We start from the raw sequence: 25,227 nt of genomic DNA, 5'->3' as shown, positions 1-25,227 counted from the left end.
TTTTCCCTTTAAGAAGCCAAATATCATTGAAGAAATTCACAAATTCACCATTCCTGATTTGCCATTTGGTACCTTTTTCAATAACATCACGTTGCTGGCATATAAAACGCCACAAGTCAGAATCAGAAGATTGAGAATGCAAAAGATTAACATCATTTCTCATCATATACTTTTTGTATAAAACATCAGCCCACAATCCCTTGGATCCAGTAAGAAGGTTCCAAGCCAATTTTGCTCCACAAGCTCTGTTTATAGAGGAAAGTCTTTTAAAACCAAGCCCACCATAACACCTAGGAAGAATAATCTGACCCCAATTTATTGGATGAAAACCAGAACCATTCTCACTTTTCCCCCATATGAAGTTCCTTTGTAATTTCTCAATTTCGTTACAAATACTCACAGGTATTCTTGCTACTTGCATTGGATAAAGAGGCACTGTACTAAGTACCGATTTTGCTAGGGTGATCCTTCCAGCTATTGAAAGACAAGTAGCTTTCCAATTTGCAAGTTTAGATTTAACCTTATCAACAATATACTAAAAGGTCTCTTTAGGCTTCCTTTTTCTGGTAAGAGGGAAACCTAAGTATTTACCAATCTCGTCAGAGACTTTCATATCTGTGATATCATGGATTTTCCTCTTCAAATCTGTCGAAACCCTTGGGGAGAAGAAGATAGAGGATTTGTTTTTGTTCACTTTTTCTCCAGAAGCTTTGCAAAAAAAATCCAAACATCTCATCATACAATCAGCCTGTTTCTCAGAAGCTTCTCCAAACAAAAGAAGGTCATCGGCAAACATCAAATGAGAAACTGCAGGTCCCTCTTTTGTAACTAAAATAGGTTTCCATTTTTCTGCTGCCACTGCATCACATATAATATGGGATAATTTGTCCATACAGAGCACAAATAGAAACGGTGAAATTGGATCACCTTGTCTAAGTCCCCTTTTGGGACAAAGTATTCAGTTTGAGAACCATTCCACAACACATTATATGAGACAGAAGAGATACAACTCATAATTAAGTTGATAAATTTACCATCCATTCCTGTCTCAAGAAGCACTTGCTGTAAGAAGTCCCAATTAATCCGATCGTAAGCTTTCTCTAAATCAATTTTTAGTGACATAAAACCCTTTTTACCTCTAGCTTTCTTCATAGTATGGATGAGCTCTTGGCCCACAACAATGTTATCTTGAATATGTCTCCCACTAATAAAGCTGGCTTGAAAGGGAGAAATAAGATCATCCATGAGATTCTTCAAACGGTGAGTAATCACTTTAGTAATACATTTGTAATGAACAGAACAAAGAGAGATAGGTCTAAAATGACTAACTAATTCAGGATTTTCTCTCTTAGGAATAAGGGAGATTAATATATTATACTTTTATTTAGGGCCTCTCTATATTTTTGGAGAGTTCAGTTTTGAGCCCTTACTCTCAATCCTACAAAACGGGCCTGTTTCTGGATTTGAATTCACTAGGACTTTATCAAGCTTTATCTCTCTTTTAATCTATGCCCATTTTAGTTTTTAAAATTTGCGGAATTCCCATCAGATGATTTTTTTTTTTTTGGGTGACCCATATAGGATGATTTTTAACGAGCCAACTCTCCCTTTAGTTCCAAAGAACCTATGAATGAGTTCATCTTAGGAAGCAGTAAAATTTGGCACAAATAATGGAGATAAACCCATGGTTTTAATTAAAATTTGAATTATTAACGAATGGTTAAATTAGTCTTGGATTTAGTTTGAAATAATTCATACAAGTGGCTCACAAAGATTCAAGCATTTGACTTATAGTATTGTTTGAAATGATTACTCTATCAATTCTATAACGATGAAACCTACGAATCATGAAATAATAACTATACGATTTTAACAATAAAACTAGTATAGTAAGAAATCTAACAGGGATCTTTGACAGAACCACAACATAAAACTTAGTCCTTATTATAAATCTAACAGGCATGAAACATGCACTCCTTATTATAAATCTAACAGGCACGAAACATGCACTCTCTGCTTTCTTAATATAGGGAAAGCTACAAGCCCAAACATCATGTGATCGTATCAGTGTGTCATCACTGTCTACAGAAGAAACTAGAGAATGTGGAGAGCTAGCAAATGGCTTGCTGTGAAATCCAATGCAATCAATAAATTAAAATGTGTTTTAAATATTTTTAATAGGCGAAACAGATCTTTAAACTAAAGCTAAAAGTGCGTGATACAGTGATCGTCTAACAACGTATACCGAGAAATTTGTTCTAGACTGAATGTATTGAACTCATAATTCTAAATCAAAATTTCCAAGAGGATTATTTACTAAACATGGTATCATCAAATGATTAAGTCTTAGATAAGAATCTATGACACACTAGAATGCCTTGTTGATGATCCTTTACAGTGACAACATATAGGGATGTCACAATCAACTCAGAATAGATTCCGGAACTTATACTGTAGAGTTGTTCTGCCATTTGATCAACATTCAAGATATAAAGAAGCTGAACAAGAAGTATATAACTATGTTTATTAACAATTACAAAATGAATTAACAAAGCATGCACGTAATAGGATGAAGCCACATTTGTTTAAGGCCTAAAATTTCACTCCAGAACTCCTGAAACAGCAGCAGATGATGACCTTGAATACCGTTCAATCAATGACAATACCTTGGCAGCTTTTCTTCTGAGATGGCCATCCCCATATATATTCATCCCTGTTAAACCAACCAAACGTGATCTAGCTGTTACGCCGTGGAATTCCACAATTTCCTTTGATACAAAGACCTTCTCCAAGAGTCCTAGAGCCTCAGACTTGAGAGAATCAGACCCCCATGTCAGAATATCCAGAAGGGGTATTATGGCATTTGATTCGTGCAAAACACGAGCTCCCCTTTGAGGACAATCTTCCAAAACCAATGTTGAAAGTGTCTGTATTGCTTCATAAGCAGTGACATCAACCTCCCCACGTAAGAGTTTTACCAAACCAGGCAAAGCTTGTGCTTGCAAGAGACAAAACGTGTTGTTCACATTGCATACACTACCATGTGCTGGGCATAATGGAACTCTTGATGATCTAAAACACCAGCAGCCCGTTGATTTGGCTGAAAGTGTGAGCATTGGGGTGCTCATAGAAAGATCTCCTATGAAGGCTGCTGCTCTAGCCTTTGCTGTTATTGAACCAGTGTTGAGAAAATTCACAAGCAAAGGATATATTCCACGCTTAACCAAATCGCGCTGTGACTCAATGTTTGTGGGATCTGTGAACCTGAAGAGTGCACTGAGAGCATTTTCTTTTGCTTCCATTGTTCCCGTTTTCAAAATGCATATGATTGCATCAAGTCCACCCAATTCAATCAGCTTTGTAGTAAGCTCTTTTTCAGATTTTGGTAGGTTTGCTAGCAAACCAGCAGCAGCCATCTGCACATCATTGTCATCAGTCTCTAGAAATCCCACCAAAGCCTCCAGCCTCCTTGGCCTGAAGAGGTATTCAACCACCCCATCTGGCTCATGTTGGGAGAAAAGAAAGAGCAGATTTATGGCAGTCTGTCTGATTTCTGAATCAGAGTCATCAAGAAGAGGAAGGATTAGAGATACACCACTGGCAGCCAGAACAGCCTTCTTGACTAAACCAGTCTCAAACTTGCAAATTCCAAGAAGTGCACGCAAAGAGGGCTTGCGGATATTGTGGGCTAAGGTGGGACTCTGCTGAAGAGAAAGTAATTTGGTGATAATGGAATCTAACTCAAGTTGTTTCCCTTCTCTGTCAACAAAGAAATCAATTCCATCATCATCAGCAGAAAGCTTCTCCAAGATTTCAGAGCATCTGATGGTAATGAGAGTTCTCATAGAAGGAGGGAACATTTGTTCTAGAATAATAGGAACTCCCCCCATTGCAGCTATAACCCTTTTATTAGCACGAGAACCTGATAGTTTGACCAGTGCAGATAATGAGACTTCTTTTGATTCAATATTGCCAGACAGCATTTCAAGCAAAGAAGGTATAACTCCTTCTTCACCAAGGAGGTTCAAATTTGAATCACTCAGCTCCATATTCACAATGGTTTTTGCCATTGATATTCTTGAAGATTCTACTCCTGAGAAGACAGACAGAGAAATAACTTGAATCAATGAACTAGGGACAACTACTTCTAGGAGTAGAGTACAAAAACACACGGAGGATCAAAGGAAGCAAAAAAATACTGTCCGAATTGGACTCTGAGCTTCTGCGGAAGAATTGTGACATTACATTAAAAGATACAGGTCAATCCTTTAATTTTAGCTTTAGTTAATATTCTTTTACTGTGGCCAAAGAAAATCCTAGAGGTAGGATTTGGTGATAAATGATATTCAAATTCTTCATTACACTTCTTGTATAGTCAGGGGAGATTGTCAACAAAAATTCATCAAAGTGGGAAAGTCAATGGAGCCAACCACCCACAACACCCACCCTGATGGGTTTTCCTTCGTTCATTGTACAACCAATTGTGTTACATTACAGGCACCAAACAATTTCTTACCTTGAACCATACGATCGACAAGAGGTTTATACCAGCCAAACTTGGCAGCATTAGAAATGTTGACCTCATCTATGTCGAAAAGCTCCATCAAAATCTTTTCTGCAATCTCAGCTGACTCCTCATCAGGACCCTTTCGAAGGTTAACAAGGAAAGAAATTGCGCTGTGATGTTGAGAGAGTTTTCTACAGAGACACACATTCCAACCAGTTCGATCTTGCAGTAACGTATACAGCAAGTTAATTGCAGCTTTTGAAATTCTAGAGTTGCTGCCCAAGCAACAAATAATGTGATCCCATCCTTGAGATTCTGATACTTTTTCCTGTATAATGGTATGAAGATGAAAATTTTAGAACAATGATATTCATGATAGGAACAGCAATAAAAATTTCAGGAACAGATATATCCCAAAGGTAAAAGTTTCACACTTTCCTTATGAATGAAAGTAGCTTCATCTAAAAAATTGGTAGCATGAATGCGATTATCCATGATGTGAGATTGTGAGATGCATATACAATAGGTACAAGAAATTATCCAAACAAATGCTGCGCCAAATTTTTAAATGATAAATTTTAAATTCTCAAGAAGGTGAAGTGGTTAATTAAATCAAGCAAAAGAACCATATAACCATATTCTCTGTTCACATGAATTTAGAAGTTTGCTTACCTTGTTTCTCATGTGCCCTTCTACTGCATCATTCAATGTACTCAATATGTTGACCTTCACTTCTCCATTATCAGTGCTCCCAAGGATAGAGATAATAATGTCGGTGAGCCCTCCTATAGAGATCCAATCCTTGTTTATAGAATTGTCACTTATGAGATCCCGCACTTGCCTCAAGGGTTCTATCACATATAAGTTAGAATTTGATAAAAGGTCTTCCCTGATAGACCTGATTGTAAGGCAGTAATTAAGTTCTCTCCACTCCTCTATGGATTGTCTAAGAGGAACATTAGATCTTAACTTAGTCTCTTCAAGTACTTCTTTAGTTTCTGGGTCAGTCCTCATGCCACTGTCAAACCAAGCCTCAATGGCATATCTCTCACAAGTAGTACCAGTGCAAAGGCTTACTGGATCTACCATAACAGTCCCAGTTATACAACAAACGAAAGAATTAAGCGGCTGTATATATTTTTCCCTTGAATTGTATCTTTCTATCACCTGAAGTCTTTCATAGTATTGTTTCTTAACTTCTTCATAATCTCTTGCAGCATCAGCTCGGGATAGTAATTCAATGACCTGCTCCAAGAAGAAGACTTCAGCTCTTTCTTTCCTGTCTGCAGCTTCTTCTTTTTCTTTCCTAATGCTGGCCAGCTCTTTGCTTATCACCGATGGATCTACCGGCACGCCAACTGCCCTTGCAATTGCTTCAAGCATGTCATTTGCAAAAGCCTGATCTAATTTCTGCTCCCTAAGGCCCTGGTCTAACCTCTCCACTATTTGAAGCCGAGAATGTGGTGCCTCGAACTCCACCCTTTGCATCTCATTTTGTAATCTATCAACCTGATCAGAAATTCGTGATAAGACTTCAGTATTTGCAAGTGATAGTACAGCCAGGGACTTTCCAATGTTTCTTGTGACTTCTTCAACTTCATGAACTATGTGCCTGCACTTAAACAGCAAGTAAAAACGACCACGGTTCCTATACTTCTCAACTACTTTATTTGCCCTCTTCACATCTTCTTCAAGAGACTCCAGAGCATGTCTTGCAGCTTGGGACTCATTCAATTCTTGAAGCTGTAGTTCCTTTAGAACTGGTTCAATATCGTACAAGTGTCGTGAAAGAACCTTAAAAGTTTCTTTTTCAACAAGAACTTCAACTGCTGCATTAGCTGTTTTTATAATCTGATTGGTTAGCACAGCCAGAATTGTACCCACTGGTATGAGTTCCAACCCTACCATTATTGAATGTCTATACTGAACCCTTTCTACTTGAACTGTGTAAACCAGACGCTGTTAACGTGTGGGAAGCTGAAACTATAAATCTGCAAGCTGCTTCTCTTTCTTCCTGTAATGAAATTTTTCCATGTCAGTCTTTGATAGAGCATGAAATAATATTGCACAGAAGCTCATTAAACTGTTTTTACTAAAAGAAGAAAAAGGCAAGGACTAAACCTGTGTTTGGAGGGGGGGACTTGTTTCCTATTTGATTTTTTTTTTTTTTTTCACAGGAAGACTAAAGCAACATCAGTTCAACAAAGAAGACCAATCTTTATGCTATAAAGATCATGCTAAACATATGTATCAAACACAGTTTTGTGATTTTAACTTGTAGTTTTGAGGTTCAGGTTACTTAATGCAGCAAGCAGCTAGAAAAGATCCAACACAACCGTTATCTTCAACTGAAACTTCTGCTAGAGAAGTTTATTCAAGAAGCAATTCATGTTATAGTGACAGTAGTTTCAATTCTTTGTGAATCTGATAGAAGACTATAGACTGTAAATCATAAGTAGCTACTACCTAGCTTAATTACGTTGCTTACAGTAGGAAGCATCAATTTCCCTTAATTGTTTCTTTTTTCACACTATATTAACCTATATTAGATTCTCACTCTCGAACTATATGAGAAAACAGGAAAGAGAAAAACAGAAAATACAAGGTACTGGAATAAAACTGGGGGAAAAAACTACATGCACTTAAAAATCAAAGATGATTGAAAGATCAAAGAACAAACACCGTAAACAACCTTCAAAACAGAATTCGAAGTACTGAAGACTAGAACAATTAACTACAGCATTTTTGTTCAAGCGGAAACTCTTCCATTCTCAGAAAAAAGAAAGAACAATTTAGTTTTTCTGGGTTCTCTGAAGTCCTTATAAATTAAGGCAAGCCATGAAAGAAAATCGTAAATTTCACGTCTTTAATACCCAAAATTCAATTCCAAGACGTATAACAGAAGGTTATTGTCCATTTCAAAGTCTGGGTTAAACAAAGCTTACCTCGATCTTCGCCTCAGAAGCAGCACATAATTGACGTGCAAAGTGAGAAGAAGCAGACTTGAAGACTGGTTGTAGGAGAGAAGACTTGGATGAGTCAATCAAAAGTCAATGCTTGTCCAGGAAATTTCCCCGAAAGACCCACTACCAAAAAACCCAATCTTCAAGTTCTCATTCAACACACACACGGTTTGGTGAGGACCAAGAAAATTACAAACATTGACTGTTTGGAAGAAGATGAAACTTTTCCCGGAAAATGAAACGCGGGAGAGGCCAATCAGTGAAGCAGACATTTCCGCGGAACTTGGTTTCCTCTGTGCTTTGCTGCTGCAAGTTTGCCAATCGCGGGATGACAGTTAAATTTGTCGTGTTCGGTGGACCCTTTTTCTTCGACAAGAAACTTTCTGCTCCACCCCTTTTCTATAAAAAAAAAACAAATCATAGAATTGGGTAAATATAAAATATGTAAAAAAAAAAACAACTTATATTTTTAAGAACACACTTATTTATGGAAAAAAAATGTGAATGAAAGTGAGAAAGACTTGAAAAAAAAAATTGAAAGAGAATGTGTAGAAAAAATGAAAGTCACATATGATAAAGATAGAAAAAAAAAAACTTTAAATATTTATCGCCAGCTAACTCATTTATATGATTAGCTTTAGATCAAAAGATGATTGACAAAATATTATATACTATATTAATTATAAGATCTCGTTTATGGTTAGAACTAAAAGTAGTACTATATATCTCTTCTATGGAATGTAGAGATTACTCAAAATTCATATGGGACTTAAAAAAATGACAAAATAAGAGCACAAATAATTTTTTTTTTGATAGTAAGAGCACAAATAATTTAATATGTATTGTGTGACCAGAATTCACTCTGCATTTTTTTGGGTAAATTACTCTGCATTTTCTAAAACTATCATTTACACTTGGGTAAAACATAATAAAGCACGGAATAATTTGTTTCAGAAAAATGAATCTCTTAATTTAATTATGCATTATTTTGTTAAGAGAATTTATTACATTTTTTGACTTGAAAATAATTCCTTGGATTGAATGGAAGTATGAAATGTAATACTCCTTGACTTGACCTGACCAATAATCCTTGGGGTAATTATGTTGAAAGTTATTTTTTCTCTAAACAAGTCTTTGTTTAGGACTACGATTTTTTTTAAGAAAAATAAAAGTACAGAAAATATGAAAATAACATCATTGGAAGGAAAATGAGAGCTGGACAAATTTGTCTTTCTCAATACTTGATGGCGGATTTGATTGATGATTACAACTCTGGTCTTTTTTTTTTTTTTCCCAAACTGAATAATGCAATTTTATTGATTCCAGAAAGTAACACATTACAAAACCTAAGAAAATAACCGATAACAAGACAAAAACAACAGCACCGAGAAACAAAATTAAGAAGCGTTTCTCCCAGAGATATTTTTAAAAATATTTTCAGTCGAAATAAAATTTTTCTTACATATTTATTTTGAAGAAATCACAAAAAAAAATCCTAGAATTTGAAAAACACAAATAAAGACTCGTGACAATTTCACTATAGCTTTTGACAATACTATGGGTTTTGACAACTTTATGACATATTATTATTATCAAAAGCCATATTAAAATTGTCATGAACCCCTATCTACGTTTTTCAAATTTCAAAGTCTTTAATTATAATTTTCTCTATTTATTTTGTATACTGTAAAATTATTTTTAAAATCATAATTCCATCCAAACACCCTTCAGGGCCAAAGACAAATCAAAACAAGTAGCCACCACAAACCAGCCAATTCCAGATCTAATCCAAGAGTCAGAAAACAACATAACTAGATCCGTACGTAGGATAGAGTTAAGAGGAGACGGTGGCCTTGAAGGCCATCCATGAGATACCATTCCCTTCATTGTAAGCGCTGCTGAAGAATCCGCAGCTGCATTACCAGCGTTTGATGCATTGCCTTAGAGCATCTCCGCCATTCCATTCACAATCTTTCATCTCCTGTTGCTTTAACCTACAAAACAATTCCTTACATGGTTCTTATTATTTATCATTTGTATTAAAGAATTCTAATCTTTTTTATTTTTGTACGCTTTTTAATATTTCATTTTCAATTATACACTTATTAATTATAGTAAAGGTGAAGATAGAGAAAATGAGTGAGAGAAAATATACTACTCCTCCGGTCCTTAATATAGGACCCAATTATTGAGTTGGTTTTGATCCTAAATATAAGACTCATTTCTCATATTTATCAGTTTTCTCTAAATTATCCCTATGAATACTCTCTCAACTATAATCAAGTAAAAGATGAATGAGGTATTAAGAAAGATGATTATGATATTTTAGAAAAAACATGTCACATTTTTTCTAATTAACTAACTTACCTAACTTCCTTAATCTAATCAAATTAGTTAAATGGATCTTATATTAAGGACTGGAAGAGTAATATTTAATGCTCTCTTAAATAAGGGCAAAAGTGAAAGATTTTATCTATTTAATACTTTCCTTGATACGTGAGAAATTCATATAAATGACAAATAATAAGTATCAGAGTGGTATAAGTTTGTGACTAATGTCTAACTTGAATTGAGTGGCCATTTAGTTAAAATAAAGAGTTTACTTTGTTTTATACAAGAAAAGTTTAGATGATTTGAATTGGGGGCTCAACAAGATTAAAGCATGTCTCCATACTCAAAAAATGCTTACACAAATACTTATGAATGTCAGTTTTCTTTTTTGAAAAAATATCTTGGCGGCAGAAAGAAATGCACCCAAAGTGCAAATTGAACATCTTATTTATTATCATTCTGTTTTTTATTATAAGTCATTTGTACTCCAAAAGTTTGTTTCAAAATACAAGTCACTTATAGTATAATTAATGATCTTTTTCCAATTTTACCCCTATTAATTTAATAAAAAATTAATTAATCTCTCTCCGTCTCTTCTCAACTTTTCATTTCTTGTGCAATCCATCCCCTCCCCTCCTCTCGTAACTTTTAAATAAGGGTAAATATGGAAAAAAAACTGGTTAATTTAAGGTATTTCTTGACTTGCGGGTTTAGGATACAAGTGACTTGTAATAAGAAACATAATAGTATTTTAGCAATAAATGAATCTAGCTAGATTTAGAGCTTCATAGATCAAACTCAAACTAGATAGCTTCCAGATGAAAATGAAAATAATTCCTTGGATTGAATGGAAGTATGAAATGTAATACCACTTGACTTGACCTGACCAATAATCCTTGGGGTAATTATGTTGAAAGTTATTTTTTCTCTAAACATGTCTTTGTTTAGGACTACGATTTTTTTTAAGAAAAATAAAAGTACAGAAAATATGAAAATAACATCATTGGAAGGAAAATGAGAGCTGGACAAATTTGTCTTTCTCAATACTTGATGGCGGATTTGATTGATGATTACACCTCTGGTTCTTTGCTTCTTCTTTTTTCCCCAACTGAACAATGCAATTTTATTGATTCCAAAAAGTAACACATTACAACACCTAAGAAAATAACCGATAACAAGACAAAAACAACAGCACCAAAAAACAAAATTAAGAAGCGTTTCTCCCACAGATACTTTTAAAAATATTTTCAGTCGAAATAAAATTTTTCTTTCATATTTATTTGGAAAAATCATTAAAAAAATCTTAGAATTTGAAAAACACAGATAAAGACTCGTGATAATTTCACTATGACTTTTGACAATACTATGGGTTTTGACAACTTCATGACATATTATTATTGTCAAAAGCCATATTGAAATTATTATGGATCCCTATCTGTATTTTTCAAATTTCAAAGTCTTTAATTGCAATTTTTTCTATTTATTTTGTATACTGTAAAATTACTTTTAAAATCATAATTTCGTCCAAACACCCTTCAGGGCCAAAGACAAATCAAAACAAGTAGCCACCACAAACCAGCCAATTCCAGATCTAATCCAAGAGTCAGAAAACAACATAACTAGATCCGTACGTAGGATGGAGTTCAGAGGAGACGGTGGCCTTGAAGGCCATCCATGAGATACCATTCCCTTCATTGTAAGCGCTGCTGAAGAATCCGCAGCTGCATTACCAGCGTTAGATGCATTGCCTTAGAGCATCTCCACCATTCCATTCACAATCCCTCATCTCCTGTTGCTTTAACCTACAAAACAATTCCTTGCATGGTTCTTATTATTTATCATTTGTATTAAAGAATTCTAATCTTTTTTATTTGTGTACTCTTTTTAATATTTCATTTTTAATTATACCCTTATTAATTATAGTAAAGGTGAAGATAGAGAAAATGAGTGAGAGAAAATATACTACTCCTCCTATTTGTAATATAGGACCTAATTATTGAGTTGATTTTTATCCTAAATATAAGACTCATTTCTCATATTTATCAATTTTTTCTGAATTATCCCTATGAATACTCCCTCAACCATAATCAAGTAGAAGAGGAAGGGGATATTAAGAAAGATGATTAAGGTATTTTAGAAAAAAAAAATGTCACATTTTTTATAATTAACTAACTTACCTAACTTCCTTAATCTAATCAAATTAGTTAAATGCGTTTTATATTAAGAATTGGAAGAGTAATATTTAATGCTCTCTTTAATAAGGACACAAGTGAAAGATTTTTGGGAAAATGACAACAAAATACCACCTAAATTTCAAAAAGACAAATAAGACACCTGAATATGCAAAATGACATATAGGGGACTGGGTACCAATCTGGAATTCAGATTTTTGGCCAAAAGACCAAAATGCCCTGTCTGAAAGTGAGAGAAAGGAGAGAGGAAGACCGACGCTGATGAAATATGGGAAAAAGGAAAGAAGAATGTTGGAAATGCTATTATCTTCGCCTCCGCATCACCATTCTGTAGAGATTGTTGATTTGGTGGGTTTTGGTTGTGGGAAAGAGGATTTGTAGTGAGAGAGGGAGTGAACCTGTGGAAAAGAAGTTGATAGAGGGATTTGGATTATTCATTTTTGTGGCTGCTTCGTGGTGAAATAGGAACAAGATTATTACATTTGAGGGTTTATATTTAGTATTCGGTGAATGATGAAGGAGAAATCAGAAAACAATGGCAAGCAATTATGTAACGTAACTGCTGTCATATGCCTGCTGGTTTTTGGTAAATCCCATTACGTGAATGGTAAATTTTACTATACATGTAGTTAAACTATTTGTCCTGAATTTTCGATGGCTCCCCACAAGTTAAAATGTTATTGCCTAGCATTCCTTTTTTTGGTTTTGTCTCTGTTCTTCGCATAAAACCATTTTCAAAAAATGTTGTGAAGCTGTTTGGTTTTCTAGTATTATTAAACTATTTGTCCTGAATTTTACAAAACACATATTGTGATTTATAACTTTCGTAATGAAAGTGACCACTTTGTTAATGGGTTTTGTAACCTGTTTTCAGGAGATAAATAACTTGTTTGTAAAAACTAATAAAATTCCACGCTAAATTTGACAAAACATATAGTGGGATTTACAACTTTCGTAGTGAAAATGACCACTTATTAAATGGATTTTGCAACTTGTTTTCAGAAGATGGGCAACTTGTTTCTAAAAACTAATAAAATTTCACGCTAAATTTGACAAAACACATAGTGAGATTTACAACTTTCATAGTAAAAATGATCACTTCTTCAATAGGTTTTGCAACATGTTTTCAAGGGATTGGCAACTTGTTTATAAAAACCAATAAAATTCCATGCTGAATTTTACAAAACATGTAGTGAGATTTACAACTTTTTAGTGAAAATGACCACTTCTTAAATGGGTTTTGCAACCTTTTCAGGGGATGAGCAACTTGTTTCTAAAAACTAATAAAATTTCACACTGAATTTTACAAAACACACAGTGAGATTTACAACTTTTATAGTGAAAATAACCACTTCTTAAATGGCTTTTGTAACCTGTTTTCAGGGGATAGGTAACTTGTTTCTAAAAACCAATAAAATTTCACGTTGAATTTTACAAAACATATGCTGGGATTTACAACTTTTGTGATAAAAGTGACTGCTTTGTTAATAGATTTTGCAACATATTTTCAGGGATGAGTAACTTACTTTTCACCACCAATAAAATTTCACACTGAATTTTACAAAACACATAATGGGATTTACAACTTTTATAGTGAAAGTGACCACTTCTTTAATAAGTTTTGTAAACCTGTTTTCACCGGAAGAGCAACTTGTAAGCATAAATAAATCATTCAGTGAACGTGCACCTGAAGTAAATCACAATAAACATTGAACTATTAACTTTCATAATTAACTACATGTATATTAAAATTTACCATTCACGTAATGGGATTTACCAAAAACCAGCAAACATATGACAGCAATTACATTACGTAATTGCTTGCCACTATTTTCTGATTTCTGCTTCATCATTCACCAAATACTGAATATGAACCCTCAAATGCAATAATCCTGTTCCTATTTCACCATGAAACAGCCACAAAAATGAATAATCCAAATCCGCCATCAACTTCTACTCACTCATGAATAATTCAAATACTTCAGCGACCTCTTTGACGGCGACAATTTCAGGGGGTACAAGTTATTTCAGACATGGCAATGTATTTCGGCGATGGTAACCAAATTCAGCAATGGCAATCTACTCCTACGACGGCGGCAACGTGATTTCGAAGAATCCTTTTTGGGAACTGCAGGAACTTGGATTTAGTTTCGTAGAAGGAAATCAGTTTCTCCCTTTCTCTATCGCATGAATACACTGCTCAATGTTCAGAGACAATCAGGGCAATTCGGTCTTTTGGTCGAAAATCTATATTCCAAATTGGTACCCAGTGCCCTATTTGTCATTTTGCTTATTCAGGTCCCTTATTTGTCTTTTTGGAATTCAGGTGGTATTTTGTTGTCATTTTTCCAAGATTTTATCTATTTAATACTTTCCTTGATACATGAGAAATTCATATAAATGACAAATAATAACTATCAGAGTGGTATAACTAATGTCTAACTTGAATTGAGTGGCCATTTAGTTAAAATAAAGAGTTTACTTTGTTTTATACAAGAAAAGTTTAGATGATTTGAATTGGGGGCTCAACAAGATTAAAGCATGTCTCCATACTCAAAAAATGCTTACACAAATACTTATGAATGTTAGTTTTCTTTTTTGAAAAAGTATCTTGGCGGCAGAAAGAACTGCAACCAAAGTGCAAATTGAACATCTTATTTATTACCACTCTATTTCTTATTATAGGTTACTTGTATCTTAAAAGTTTGTTTCAAAATACAAGTTACTTGTAGTATAATTAATGATCTTTTTTTATTTTACCCCTATTAATTTAATAAAAAATTAATTAATCTCTTTCTCCATCTCCCTCTCAACTTTTCATTTCCTATACAATCCATCCCCTCCCTTTCTCTCTCCCTCTCACACAACTTTTAATAAGGGTAAATATGAAAAAAAAAATGGTTAATTTAATGTATTTCTTGATTTGCGGGCTTGGGATACAAGTGACTTATAATAAGAAATAGAATGATATTTTAGCAGTAAATGAATCCAGCTAGATTTTAGAGCTTCATAGATCAAACTCAAACTAGATAGCTTCCGGATGAAAATGAAAATTAATATGTATATTTATTAATGTTTAATTATGATGACTATATAATTATTTGAGAAATATGTTTAAATACAAATAATTAAGAATAATTATGATAATAATTTGTTGAATAAATGTAAATATTTAAGAATAATTATGAGATCAAAGAACCCTATAACAAATTAGATTAGAAAGCTCGCTCCCATGAAAATTGGTTCTTTGCCTCTTTTGCTGCATTGCTATTACGATTAGTTTAAATCCCTCCGTTTTTTTCCCAAACACGGTTCTTTATCCCTTTCTATCCCTCTCCTGTTCTTCACTGATCCTGGTACCACACACATGCCCTAAATTAAAAATATTCATCCAGTCCTATTTATAACTTAGCAGGAGTTTTTTCTATGTTCAGTGAAGAATTGAGAAAAAAATCACATCATTAAATTTTTTATATGAATATACCATTTTATCTTTTATTTATTACTGTGAGAATTATTATTTTCTTAAGAAGCATATGTATCAAATAGATAAAGTTTAAAAAATTATTCTTCCGGTCCTAAATATAAAACCTAATTTATAGTATAATTTATACTATAAAATGGTTTTATATTTAGAACAGGACAAGTATTAATTTTTGAGATAGAGTTAATAAAATTTAAAAAAAATTTAATCCGTTCCATCAAGATTGGAGTCACTTTCTTTGTTCTTTTTCCCCCCTAATAACAAGGACTCAGTTTCTATTTGCTGGCTAAAGCATTTTACGGAAGGGGTCAGGCAATAAATGTTTTGACTTAAAATACTGTAAATTTATGGGAAAACTGGAAAAGAGCTATATAAAATAATGTGATTGTACATGATTTATTTATTACCTTTGAGTATTTTCTCTGAATAGCTTCTAGATATTTTTCTGATTCAGAATACTAGTTGTTTTGTGATGTGTGTGTGTGTGTGTATTTTTTAACTCTACTCCGGTCTGGTTGAATGTGAATTACATAATGTATTTGAGAACTCCACTGTTAATATAACATAGTTAATAAGAGCTAAATTGTAAACTGCTGTCACTTTCTTTTTCCAAAAAATGAAGATAAAACTAAATTTTTACAGTGTGTGAATTAATTAGAATTGCCTTATTTATGGTTGGAGGAGTATTATTTTCTTTTTTCCCTTTTTTTGGTTCCTCACTCAAACTTCTTTCATCCTTGGTTATAATTATTAGATTTAAGGTTTTGATGATAACAAGTTAAGTGTTTTCTGGATTCAGTAAATTGATCGATTACCTGATTGATCAAAGGTTAATCGATCATATATCAGATAAAATGCTTCAATATTTTAGTAACTTAGCACTAAGTTCGATCGATAACATGTTAGATAAATCAAAATTTATGAGTTGATCGATTATTGATAACATTGTTTAATGTAAAAGCTTACAGAAAATTATCGATCAATTGATTGATAATCTAGTGTTCAATTAACTATCACAAAAAAGGCACAAATCTTGGTAAAGTATTTGGAAGCATTTATCAATCACCTGATCGATAAAGCTGTTATCGATGAAAACTCAAATAAATGGTAAAGTCTTTCCATTTGCTTTTTACTCTGAACACTTCGTCATTTATCAATCACTTAATTGATCATACTTTTATCGATAACTTGTTCCAACAATGCATAATAACTTACTTCTAGTTAATTGATAATGTGTTCTGTCTAAGTATTATGTCAAGACCTTTAATCGATCAATTGATCGATCAATCCTTTATCGATCAGATGATCGATCATCAAAATCTTCATTGCATATATCTGTTATGAGCTATTTTCATATCACCTATTCGATCATTCATTTATCGATAAAATGATTAATCATTTTGACCTTTGCATCTTCTTCCATATCACATGATCAATCAAAGTCTTTCCTTGATTTTTTTCTGAAAATAATTTTCAACAAACATTTATCGATCACTTAATCGATCAATCATTAATCGATCATTTAATCGATCATCATCCATTTTGTGACTTCACTGTGAAAATTTGTTCACAACCTTTTTTCAATCATTTTTCCTATCATATATTTATCGATAAAGTATTCAATCAACGTACTGTGAAAATATATTTCTCTCATACTTAGCTTTATTGATAACATGATCGATCAAACAGTTTTCGATCAGTTGTTTGATCATTGAACTAATTCATTTAATAACAACTAGTCACGATGATCTTCAAAATCTTCTATCTCTTTGTCTTCAAGCTTTTCTTAGCCTTTCTTTTTAGACTTAAATCTCTATTGAAAGGACTCGAAGGCAAACATAACTTAAAAATTTTATTCTTGCATAATCTATTTAGAGCTCACTGTATTCATGTCTTGTCATTATCGATCATATGTTCAATCATTTGTTTATCCATGATGTATTCGATAAACCTACATATCTGCCTCAGTCTTATTCCTGGTATTTAATTGATAACTTGATTGGCCAACTGTTTATCGATCAAGAGATCGATCAAGTAAGTTCATATTACATTTGAAGTATTAATGATTGATTCTCTGCTTTCCAATCTATTGTATCAATGTCAATAATCATCACTTATTCTGTTATCTTCACAAATTTCCTTCAAAAAGAAGAATTACTTGTTTCAAAGGTTTTTACATACTACGAAGCTCAACGCTTATTTAGTAATCTGTAACCTATCATGTCAGAAGCATTAATGGCGAACAACTGTTGTAACTACTAAACACATGTAAATGATCTTCCAATGGCTGTAAGCTCTTCAGTCTAACAGATAATCAAATATCTCCAACTATTGAAGGGCATTGAATGAAGTATTGAATACGCGAGCTACCGTCTGTTAAAAAATTTACTGTTGCATTCAATACTCTGTTTTACCGAGCTTCAATGTTTAACATTCATATACACTGCAAGAGAGCTGTATACACTTTATCTTACTCATTCTCTGAGAGTAACTCAATAGTGTGGACTCTTGAGAGAATTGTAGCCTTACGGGTAGTAAAAAGGAGTGATTGAAAAAATCAATTACTATACTGAAGCACCAAGAGTCTGTTTAATCTTGGAAACATAGTATAAATCTTAGAGGTGTTCTAAGGACTGTGTTCTAAGGACTGGACGTAGGTCAAGTGGTTGAGACCGAACTAGCATAAACTCCACGTCTTCGCTATTGGGTGAAATCTTCCTAACTTAATCTCCTCTGTTTTATTTGCTTCACTATTTTATTATGTCAAATTTTTATACTTCACCCAATTCACTCCCTTAGGTGAAACTGACGCTAATAATAATAGATAGTTGTAAAGATCACACAGATCCAGAAGCTTGACTGTGAATAAATAACTTTTTATTTTCTTCTCTTTTATAAATTATAATAGTAAAATCATTCATCAAAAGTCAAGGGAAATTATTACAAAGAGGTATTTTTGAAAATATTTTTTAAAAAATATTGTAAAATTCTGAATTATGTATCATAAAAAGGTATATAAACTCAAAAAAATTGTATATTATATTTAGAAATGGCTGGAGTATATTTTATTTTTGCAATTTTTTTTCAATTAACACTCTTTTTTGGTAGGCACATGTATACTCATCTTGAAGGCAATTCTGTTCGAATCACTATTAGACACTAAATATGAGTACTTTTTCTGGCCGAGATTCAAACCTTAGTTCATCACATTGAGGAGGACTAACCCCTTCCGCAAGACTCAACTTCCATTGATTCCAGTGAACACCTTTGTAATGTTTGATATGCTATCTATGAATGTTTGATACTGCTCTGTGATGCATGGCCCTAGGAAAAACAAAAGCCTTACTCTTTGAAGACAATGCTTTGAAGAGGTGTGATGGTATAACATTTCTACTTTGAGAACTTCTAAAATTTTAATGTGGAGATTTAGTGTGTGAAAGTGTTCAAAGAAGAGCCGTTTTGCTCAAGATTAAGAAGGTAGTGTATACTAAAATGTAAATTTTAGCTACTAAAACGCTAAGGAGGAGGTTTTGAAATTGACAATCGAAGTTTTGGGTTTCAATTAATCAATTTTATTCCAATGTTTAGAAATTGTCCTTTTAATAGTAGTCATTAAATCATCTAAAATCACCATTATGTTGCCCAATGGTTTTATCTCTGCTGTCTACCTGTAAAAGATAATGCATGTTGCATGATTAGGTGGCATACTACTTCATTCCTTATTATAAGATGCCTTCATTTTATATTTTTCTTTCTTTCACACAAAATACAATACAAAGTCCTTTTTATAGAAAACCTGTCATAAATAAATGGCTGTGACTATATATAGTTTGAGGATTTGGTGTGCAAAATCAAGACAACGAGAGGTGGATTATTCAACAGGAGCAAAAAATCAGAAGGGAAGACAAAGTCCTACGTGCAGAACAAGTGATATCAGAGCTCGATTTTACCAAATGTAAGGATAGCATCGTAGGTGGGTCATGTGTAAGAGGGGTTTCAGGGGAAGAGAGGAAGAGGGTTAGCATTGGACAAGAGATATTGATAAACCCCAACCTCCTGCTTTGGGATTAGCCTACATCTGGACTTGACTCAACCACTGCTCAGAGGATTGTGTCCACCTTGTCAAAACTGGCTCAGAACATGCCTTGTACTGTGGTTATGACCATACATCAACCTTCAAGCAGGTTGTATTGTATGTTCTGTAAGGTTCTTTTGTTATCAGAAGGCCATCCTTGTTCTTGGAAAGGGATATGATATTATAGACTACTTCTCAAAGTCTTGGATATACCCCAACTGTAGCCATGAATCCATCTGATTTTCTCTTGGATCTGGCAAACGGTATGTTTTCTCATTCACTAGTCACTTGTAGTTCTAATTGAGAACGAAATTGAGCTTGCATGAAGCTTTCGAGAGTTTCGCAGGTATTTACACTAACGAAACTGATGAAGATCATGCCTCCCTTGAGCAGACCCTGATGTCAGCATACAAGCTCAACCTTTAAGCACAAGTGAAGGAAATGGTTCATCGGATTAATGATGACAATATCAAGAATGAAGAAGCTAGTTTTCAGGACAGAGAGTTTGAGAAATGATCTACAACTTGGTTTCAACAATTCAGTGTGCTGCTTAAAAGAGGAGTAAAGGAGAGAGAACATGATTCATTCGCAGGCCTTAAGATTGCTGAGGTTGCTATGCTCGCCCTTATTTCAGGACTACTCTGGTATAAATCCGACACTTCGCATCTGCTGGATCAGGTATTAAAGAAGCTTCAAGAATTAAACACAAAGTAACCTTTTAAAACACCACATCAAATATATTGGTGTGTTAGTTTAAGCCATGACTAATATGGCTTCCAGTAACTATAAAATCTAGTTGTTCTTATCTGATGTTCCTGCAGATTGGACTCCTATTCTTCATAGCAGGCTTCTGGGGATTCTACCCAATGTACAGAGGCATCTTTACATTCCCACAAGAGAAGGCCATGCTTGAGAAAGAAAGATCCTCTGGAACGTACAGGCTTTCCTCATATTTCATGTCAATGATTGTAGCGGATCTACCCATGGAACTTGTCCTTCCCACTATTTTTCTCACCATAGCTTATTGGATGGCAGGCCTCAAAACTAACGCATTGAACTTCTTCTGCACATTGTGCAGCCTGTTACTAGATTCCTTGGCCTCACAAGGCCTCAGCTTTGCCCTCGGTGCAGTTTTGATGGATCAAGACTCAGCAACTTCACTTGGATTTGTGATCATGATAGGTTACATGCTAGCTGGCGGGTATTATGTTCGATATGTCCCAAAGTTCATTGATTGGATCAAATACCTATCCATCAGCTACTATACATACCAGTTGCTCAAGTACCCTTGTTCTCAAGGACTGTTTTCAGTCGCAGAGTTTCCTCCATAGGAGGAAATAGGGCTGGATTTGAAAGGCCACCTGGTGGCTGCTTTGGCTCTAGTGATAATGCTCGTAGGTTATAGGCTCATAGCTTATTTTTCGCTAATGAGGATTGGAGTGGCAAAGAGATTGGTGTAGTACAAACAGACTCTTACCATCTGATATGCTCTTCTCTGCTATTTATAACTACAGGCTTGGAGTATCACTAGTTGGTGATGATCCCTGTAACTTGTTCTGGTTCTGAAAGCAAGCAGTACTATTGGGTTATAAATTAGCGTCACGTCTTCATTGTGAACAAACCTGACTTCTAATTCTTGGTTGCTCATGTTCCCTCTAATTGAATGGCAACTAAATATATAGATCATGATTGTCACAATTCTGGTTCTCTATTGGACCACTGCTGTTCAAAACACTAACATACCAGAGTTCCTGAACATTTGTTGCAACAGTAGAAGCAATAGTGCTAATATAACAAACATAACAACACTGCCAAACCACACAAGACTTGTACCAAAATCATCAATCCGGGTATTCTTTATCAGCATGTCAATGTACCAAAATCATCAATCCGGGTATTCTTTATCAGCATGTCAATGCACCTATTCTTCCAAACCTCGACATGAACTGATCGCATCCCAAGGGCAAAGAAAGAGCAAGTGCTCACATTATCACATACTCGACTTCCCACAGTAAATTGCAATATTTCTAAAGAGTGAATAAAATGAATTTAAAAAGTAACCCTTATATACGCCTTTGAAAGATTAATAATATAAGGCCATTGTTATAATAATAACAATATTGTAACATCTTTCCCCTCTATCCCTCTACTTTTCTTCCCTGTTTCTGGTACCAAATATGTCCTAACAGAACTCATTTTCCAAATACATTCCATCTTATTTAGATTTATCATCGATCATCATGTCATTGTACATAGCATACGAAACAGTATAAACAGAAGTACGAGTGCGTAACCACTGCAGCAACTCCAGTCAAAGAGAGCATCACCGATTGTTTGATTTCCGAGCCAGCTCCCGTGCCATCTCCCTGAGCTCCTCAGGTGACGGAGGCCTAGGTGCCTCCGGCGGATATTCGATATAAGACCGCTGTAACATCAAAAGAAGCAACCGTAAACAAAACTATCGAAAGAACCCCAGCCATCCTCAATAGGAATTCAAAGCCATCAATGAGAATCTTCTACACCATGCAAAGTGACAATACTCATGTCCATGTTCCTCAAAAAAAGCAAGCAGGCCAAGATATTCATTAACAGGCATAAATGTCAAATTCTCAATCAGACTCATATTTCACATATTGATTAGGTCAGTTCAGAAAAAGCTTTGTCTAAGATATCTCAAGTAAACTGAGCGTACAGAAGAGTCTCTAGTGGAAAGAAAGTAAGTATCAGCTAGTCAAGCCTCTACTGTTTGAATATGAATAAAATGCCCAATGGAACATTTTGATCTATTTTTGAGGTCAAGTCCACAGAACATCCCAGAGATACAATTATGTTCTTAAAAGTTTGCCCCATCCAAGAGGGTCTTGATTACGATGAGAATTAAGAGAATCAGTTTGAATTCAAAGCAGACCACATTACCGCCCGCCCGGGGGGATCAGTTTTAATAATTACTATATAAGAGGATCAGCTGAATGAGGGGCTTTGTGCTATAAACGGCGAGGAAAAGTACTTAATCTTTCAAAAAAAAAAATGCCTATGAAGAGAAACATAAACAGTGAAAATTCATAAGCTACATATAAAATTGACATTTTTTTTCAAAGGACTGATAGAAGAAAATTACATTGCCCATGAATCTCTGGAGGTTCTTCGAATTATTGGCAAAAGCGTACATAAGAACGATGGGAACCGACACGTAGATACCAAACTTAGCAATCTCCAGGATTCCCTTTGATGTGCCAAGTGAAGACATCTTAAATTCTTTGAAAAATCGGAAAATCCAATTCCGTCAGAAATCACCAGTGAAGAAGAAAAAGGGCGTAAGACTCAAACCTAAAACCCTCCGCAATCTGCAAATCGATTGACCGACAAAACCAGAGAGAGAGGATCACGGAGCTGAGGCCACCAGAGACACGAAGCAGAGCACGGGGGTGCCACGTCTGCGAAACAAATTGGGCCAGGCCATGTTAACATGGCCCAAAACTGTCTTGGGGATGATATTTAATTGGGTCGCAGTCGAGGGCACATATATGTAAATTAGATTAGCGTGTGCTTGTATGCCTTTAGTTTAACGGGTAAAAAACTAAAGGCATGCAAAACGCAATTTGGAATTCACCCGCAAACAGACGCTAATCTAATTTAAAAATTAATGCTTGAAACCAAGGGGAAAAAAGATAATACTCCTCCGATCCTTAATATAAGACCCATTTAACTAATTTGATTAAATTAAGGAAGTTAGGTAAGTTAGTTAATTATAAGAAAATTGACACATTTTTCCTAAAACACCATAATCATCTTTCTTAATACCCCCTCTCTCTCTTTTACTTAATTATGATTGAGGGAGTATCTATAGGGGTAATTTAGAGAAAATTGATAAATATGAGAAATGGGTCTTATATTTAGGACCAAAACCAACTCAAGAATTGGGTCCTATATTAAGAACTGGAGGAGTACTACCTTAAATTAACTATAAATTACTTCTCATGAGTAGGTCCTACTAAAGTAATACTCCCTCCTATCCTATTTATAAACTTTAAATTTAAAAAAAAAGCATAGCTCATTTTATAAATTTCAATTTGGGTTTGTTTCAATATTTAATACTCCTCCGGTACTTAATATAGGACTCAATTCTTGAGTTGATTTTGATCCTAAATATAAGACTCATTTCTCATATTTATCAATTTTTTCTAAATTAACCCTATAGATACTCCCTGAATTATAATCAAGTAGAAGAGGGAGAGGGGATATTAAGAAAGATGATTATGGTATTTTAGGAAAAATATGTCACTTTCCTTATAATTAACTAACTTACCTAACTTCCTTAATAATTAGCTAAATGGGTCTTATATTAAGGACCGAATGAGTATTTTTTTTAATATTTTTTAATTATTTCTCTCTTGTCACATTTTCTCACACGTTTTTTTTTATCATTTTTCTCATTTATTATAAGAATATGTTTAGAAATAAAAATATATTTTTTTACCTACTTATTATTTTTAATTAATTTTAACTAATTATTTTGTTATTTATGAATTAATTAATTATTTGAAACTTATTTAAGGAATGGAAGGAGTCCCTCCTTGCAAGCACCAGGCGTCACCGAGCTCAGCTAGAAGTCCGACCGGTCAAATTATCCTGTCTGACGCTTGACTCCTAAACCATGCTTTCTTGACTCAAATGAGCCTGTTGTCCCCGCATGGCTCAGGCCTAGAAGCCCAGGCTAGCCCTTTTTTTTGGGCCGATATGAATGTTTTTGACTACTTTCCTTTTTTTCACTGATAATAAGCTGGAAAAGCTGTCCTGCTAAAAAAAAAAAATTCATAATATTTAAAAAGAATGAAACAAAGGGTAAACTAATCCATATAAGAGTCGTATGAAAAAAAAAATGTACATATGAGAGTTGTTGGAGTTGAAGAGCTTCCCTTTCTTACACTAACCGCACATAGAGGGCAACCTCCAAATCCAATAGATGATATTATATATTTTCATTATATATAAATATATAAGGAACAGAAACAATAATAAAGATTTCCACCTTGTTGAGGCAAAACATTTTGGACCTACGGAAAATGGAATAAGAGAAATTTGGAAGCAAAAAAAAGGAAAAAAAAAGAGCAAGAAGGGAAACCGGTTTACTTCTAGACATCCTTTCACAAGCCATATAATACTCTCTCAATCCCTCTAATCATAAATATAAGAATTAAGCAATTAACTTACAAGTATTAAGGTAATTAGTTAAACTAATCATTTTTTTTTACCGGGGACTAATCATTTGTGATAAAATATATGTATGTTGATTTTCTTTAAATATTCTCTTAATCATTTTCATTTAAGCTATCCTCACTAATTAAACCCTCTTTAGTATATGTCATAAATAGGATTGTCCGGGAAAATAATTATGTTTATTGAATAAACTGAACTGAACTTATATTTAGATTAAAATAAATCCCTCAACTAACTATCATGCTTAAGGCTGGAGGAAGTAGTTCGCAAGCCTTCAAAAATCCCTTTTTAAATTTTAATACAAGATAAACTTATTTATTAGCCAAGAACTTTCCTGTATCAACACTACTTTTTTTGGGCTATGAATTTTAAAGGACCTCAATTTGAATGGGTAATAGTGAAACGGATGGTCCAAGCGCAAGATATAAAACCCATCTTGCTTGTTTGGGCTTGTTGAG

At 34.1% G+C, this 25,227-nt stretch overlaps 2 protein-coding genes and 1 pseudogene across 2 annotated transcripts; 1 reads left to right on the top strand and 2 right to left on the bottom strand.

The window, feature by feature from the left end:
• Positions 1-2,270: 2,270 nt before the first annotated feature.
• Positions 2,271-7,704, bottom strand: LOC114740222 (U-box domain-containing protein 44). Its single transcript, XM_028928342.1, has 4 exons — positions 7,453-7,704; positions 5,180-6,521; positions 4,517-4,835; positions 2,271-4,093 (listed from the first exon to the last, which is right to left on the bottom strand). Exons 2-4 carry the CDS (start codon positions 6,413-6,415, stop codon positions 2,601-2,603), a joined length of 3,048 nt encoding a protein of 1,015 aa, XP_028784175.1. The 5' UTR covers positions 6,416-6,521; positions 7,453-7,704; the 3' UTR covers positions 2,271-2,600.
• Positions 7,705-14,064: 6,360 nt separating this feature from the next.
• On the top strand, positions 14,065-21,012 carry LOC114740253 (ABC transporter G family member 9-like; annotated as a pseudogene).
• A 584-nt stretch (positions 21,013-21,596) lies between these two features.
• Positions 21,597-22,919, bottom strand: LOC114740231 (uncharacterized). The gene is made up of 2 exons (XM_028928352.1): positions 22,671-22,919; positions 21,597-21,977 (listed from the first exon to the last, which is right to left on the bottom strand). The coding sequence occupies exons 1-2, from the start codon at positions 22,797-22,799 to the stop codon at positions 21,876-21,878; spliced, it is 231 nt and encodes a 76-aa protein (XP_028784185.1). The 5' UTR covers positions 22,800-22,919; the 3' UTR covers positions 21,597-21,875.
• Between the last annotated feature and the right edge of the window lie 2,308 nt (positions 22,920-25,227).

Source organism: Neltuma alba, unplaced genomic scaffold (genome assembly GCF_004799145.2).
Source record: "Neltuma alba isolate B1F8T4 unplaced genomic scaffold, ASM479914v2 tig00003082_pilon, whole genome shotgun sequence".
NCBI classification, from domain to species: domain Eukaryota; kingdom Viridiplantae; phylum Streptophyta; class Magnoliopsida; order Fabales; family Fabaceae; genus Neltuma; species Neltuma alba.
Note: the sequence above shows the minus strand (reverse complement) of the source record. Positions and strands in the feature narration are given on the sequence as shown.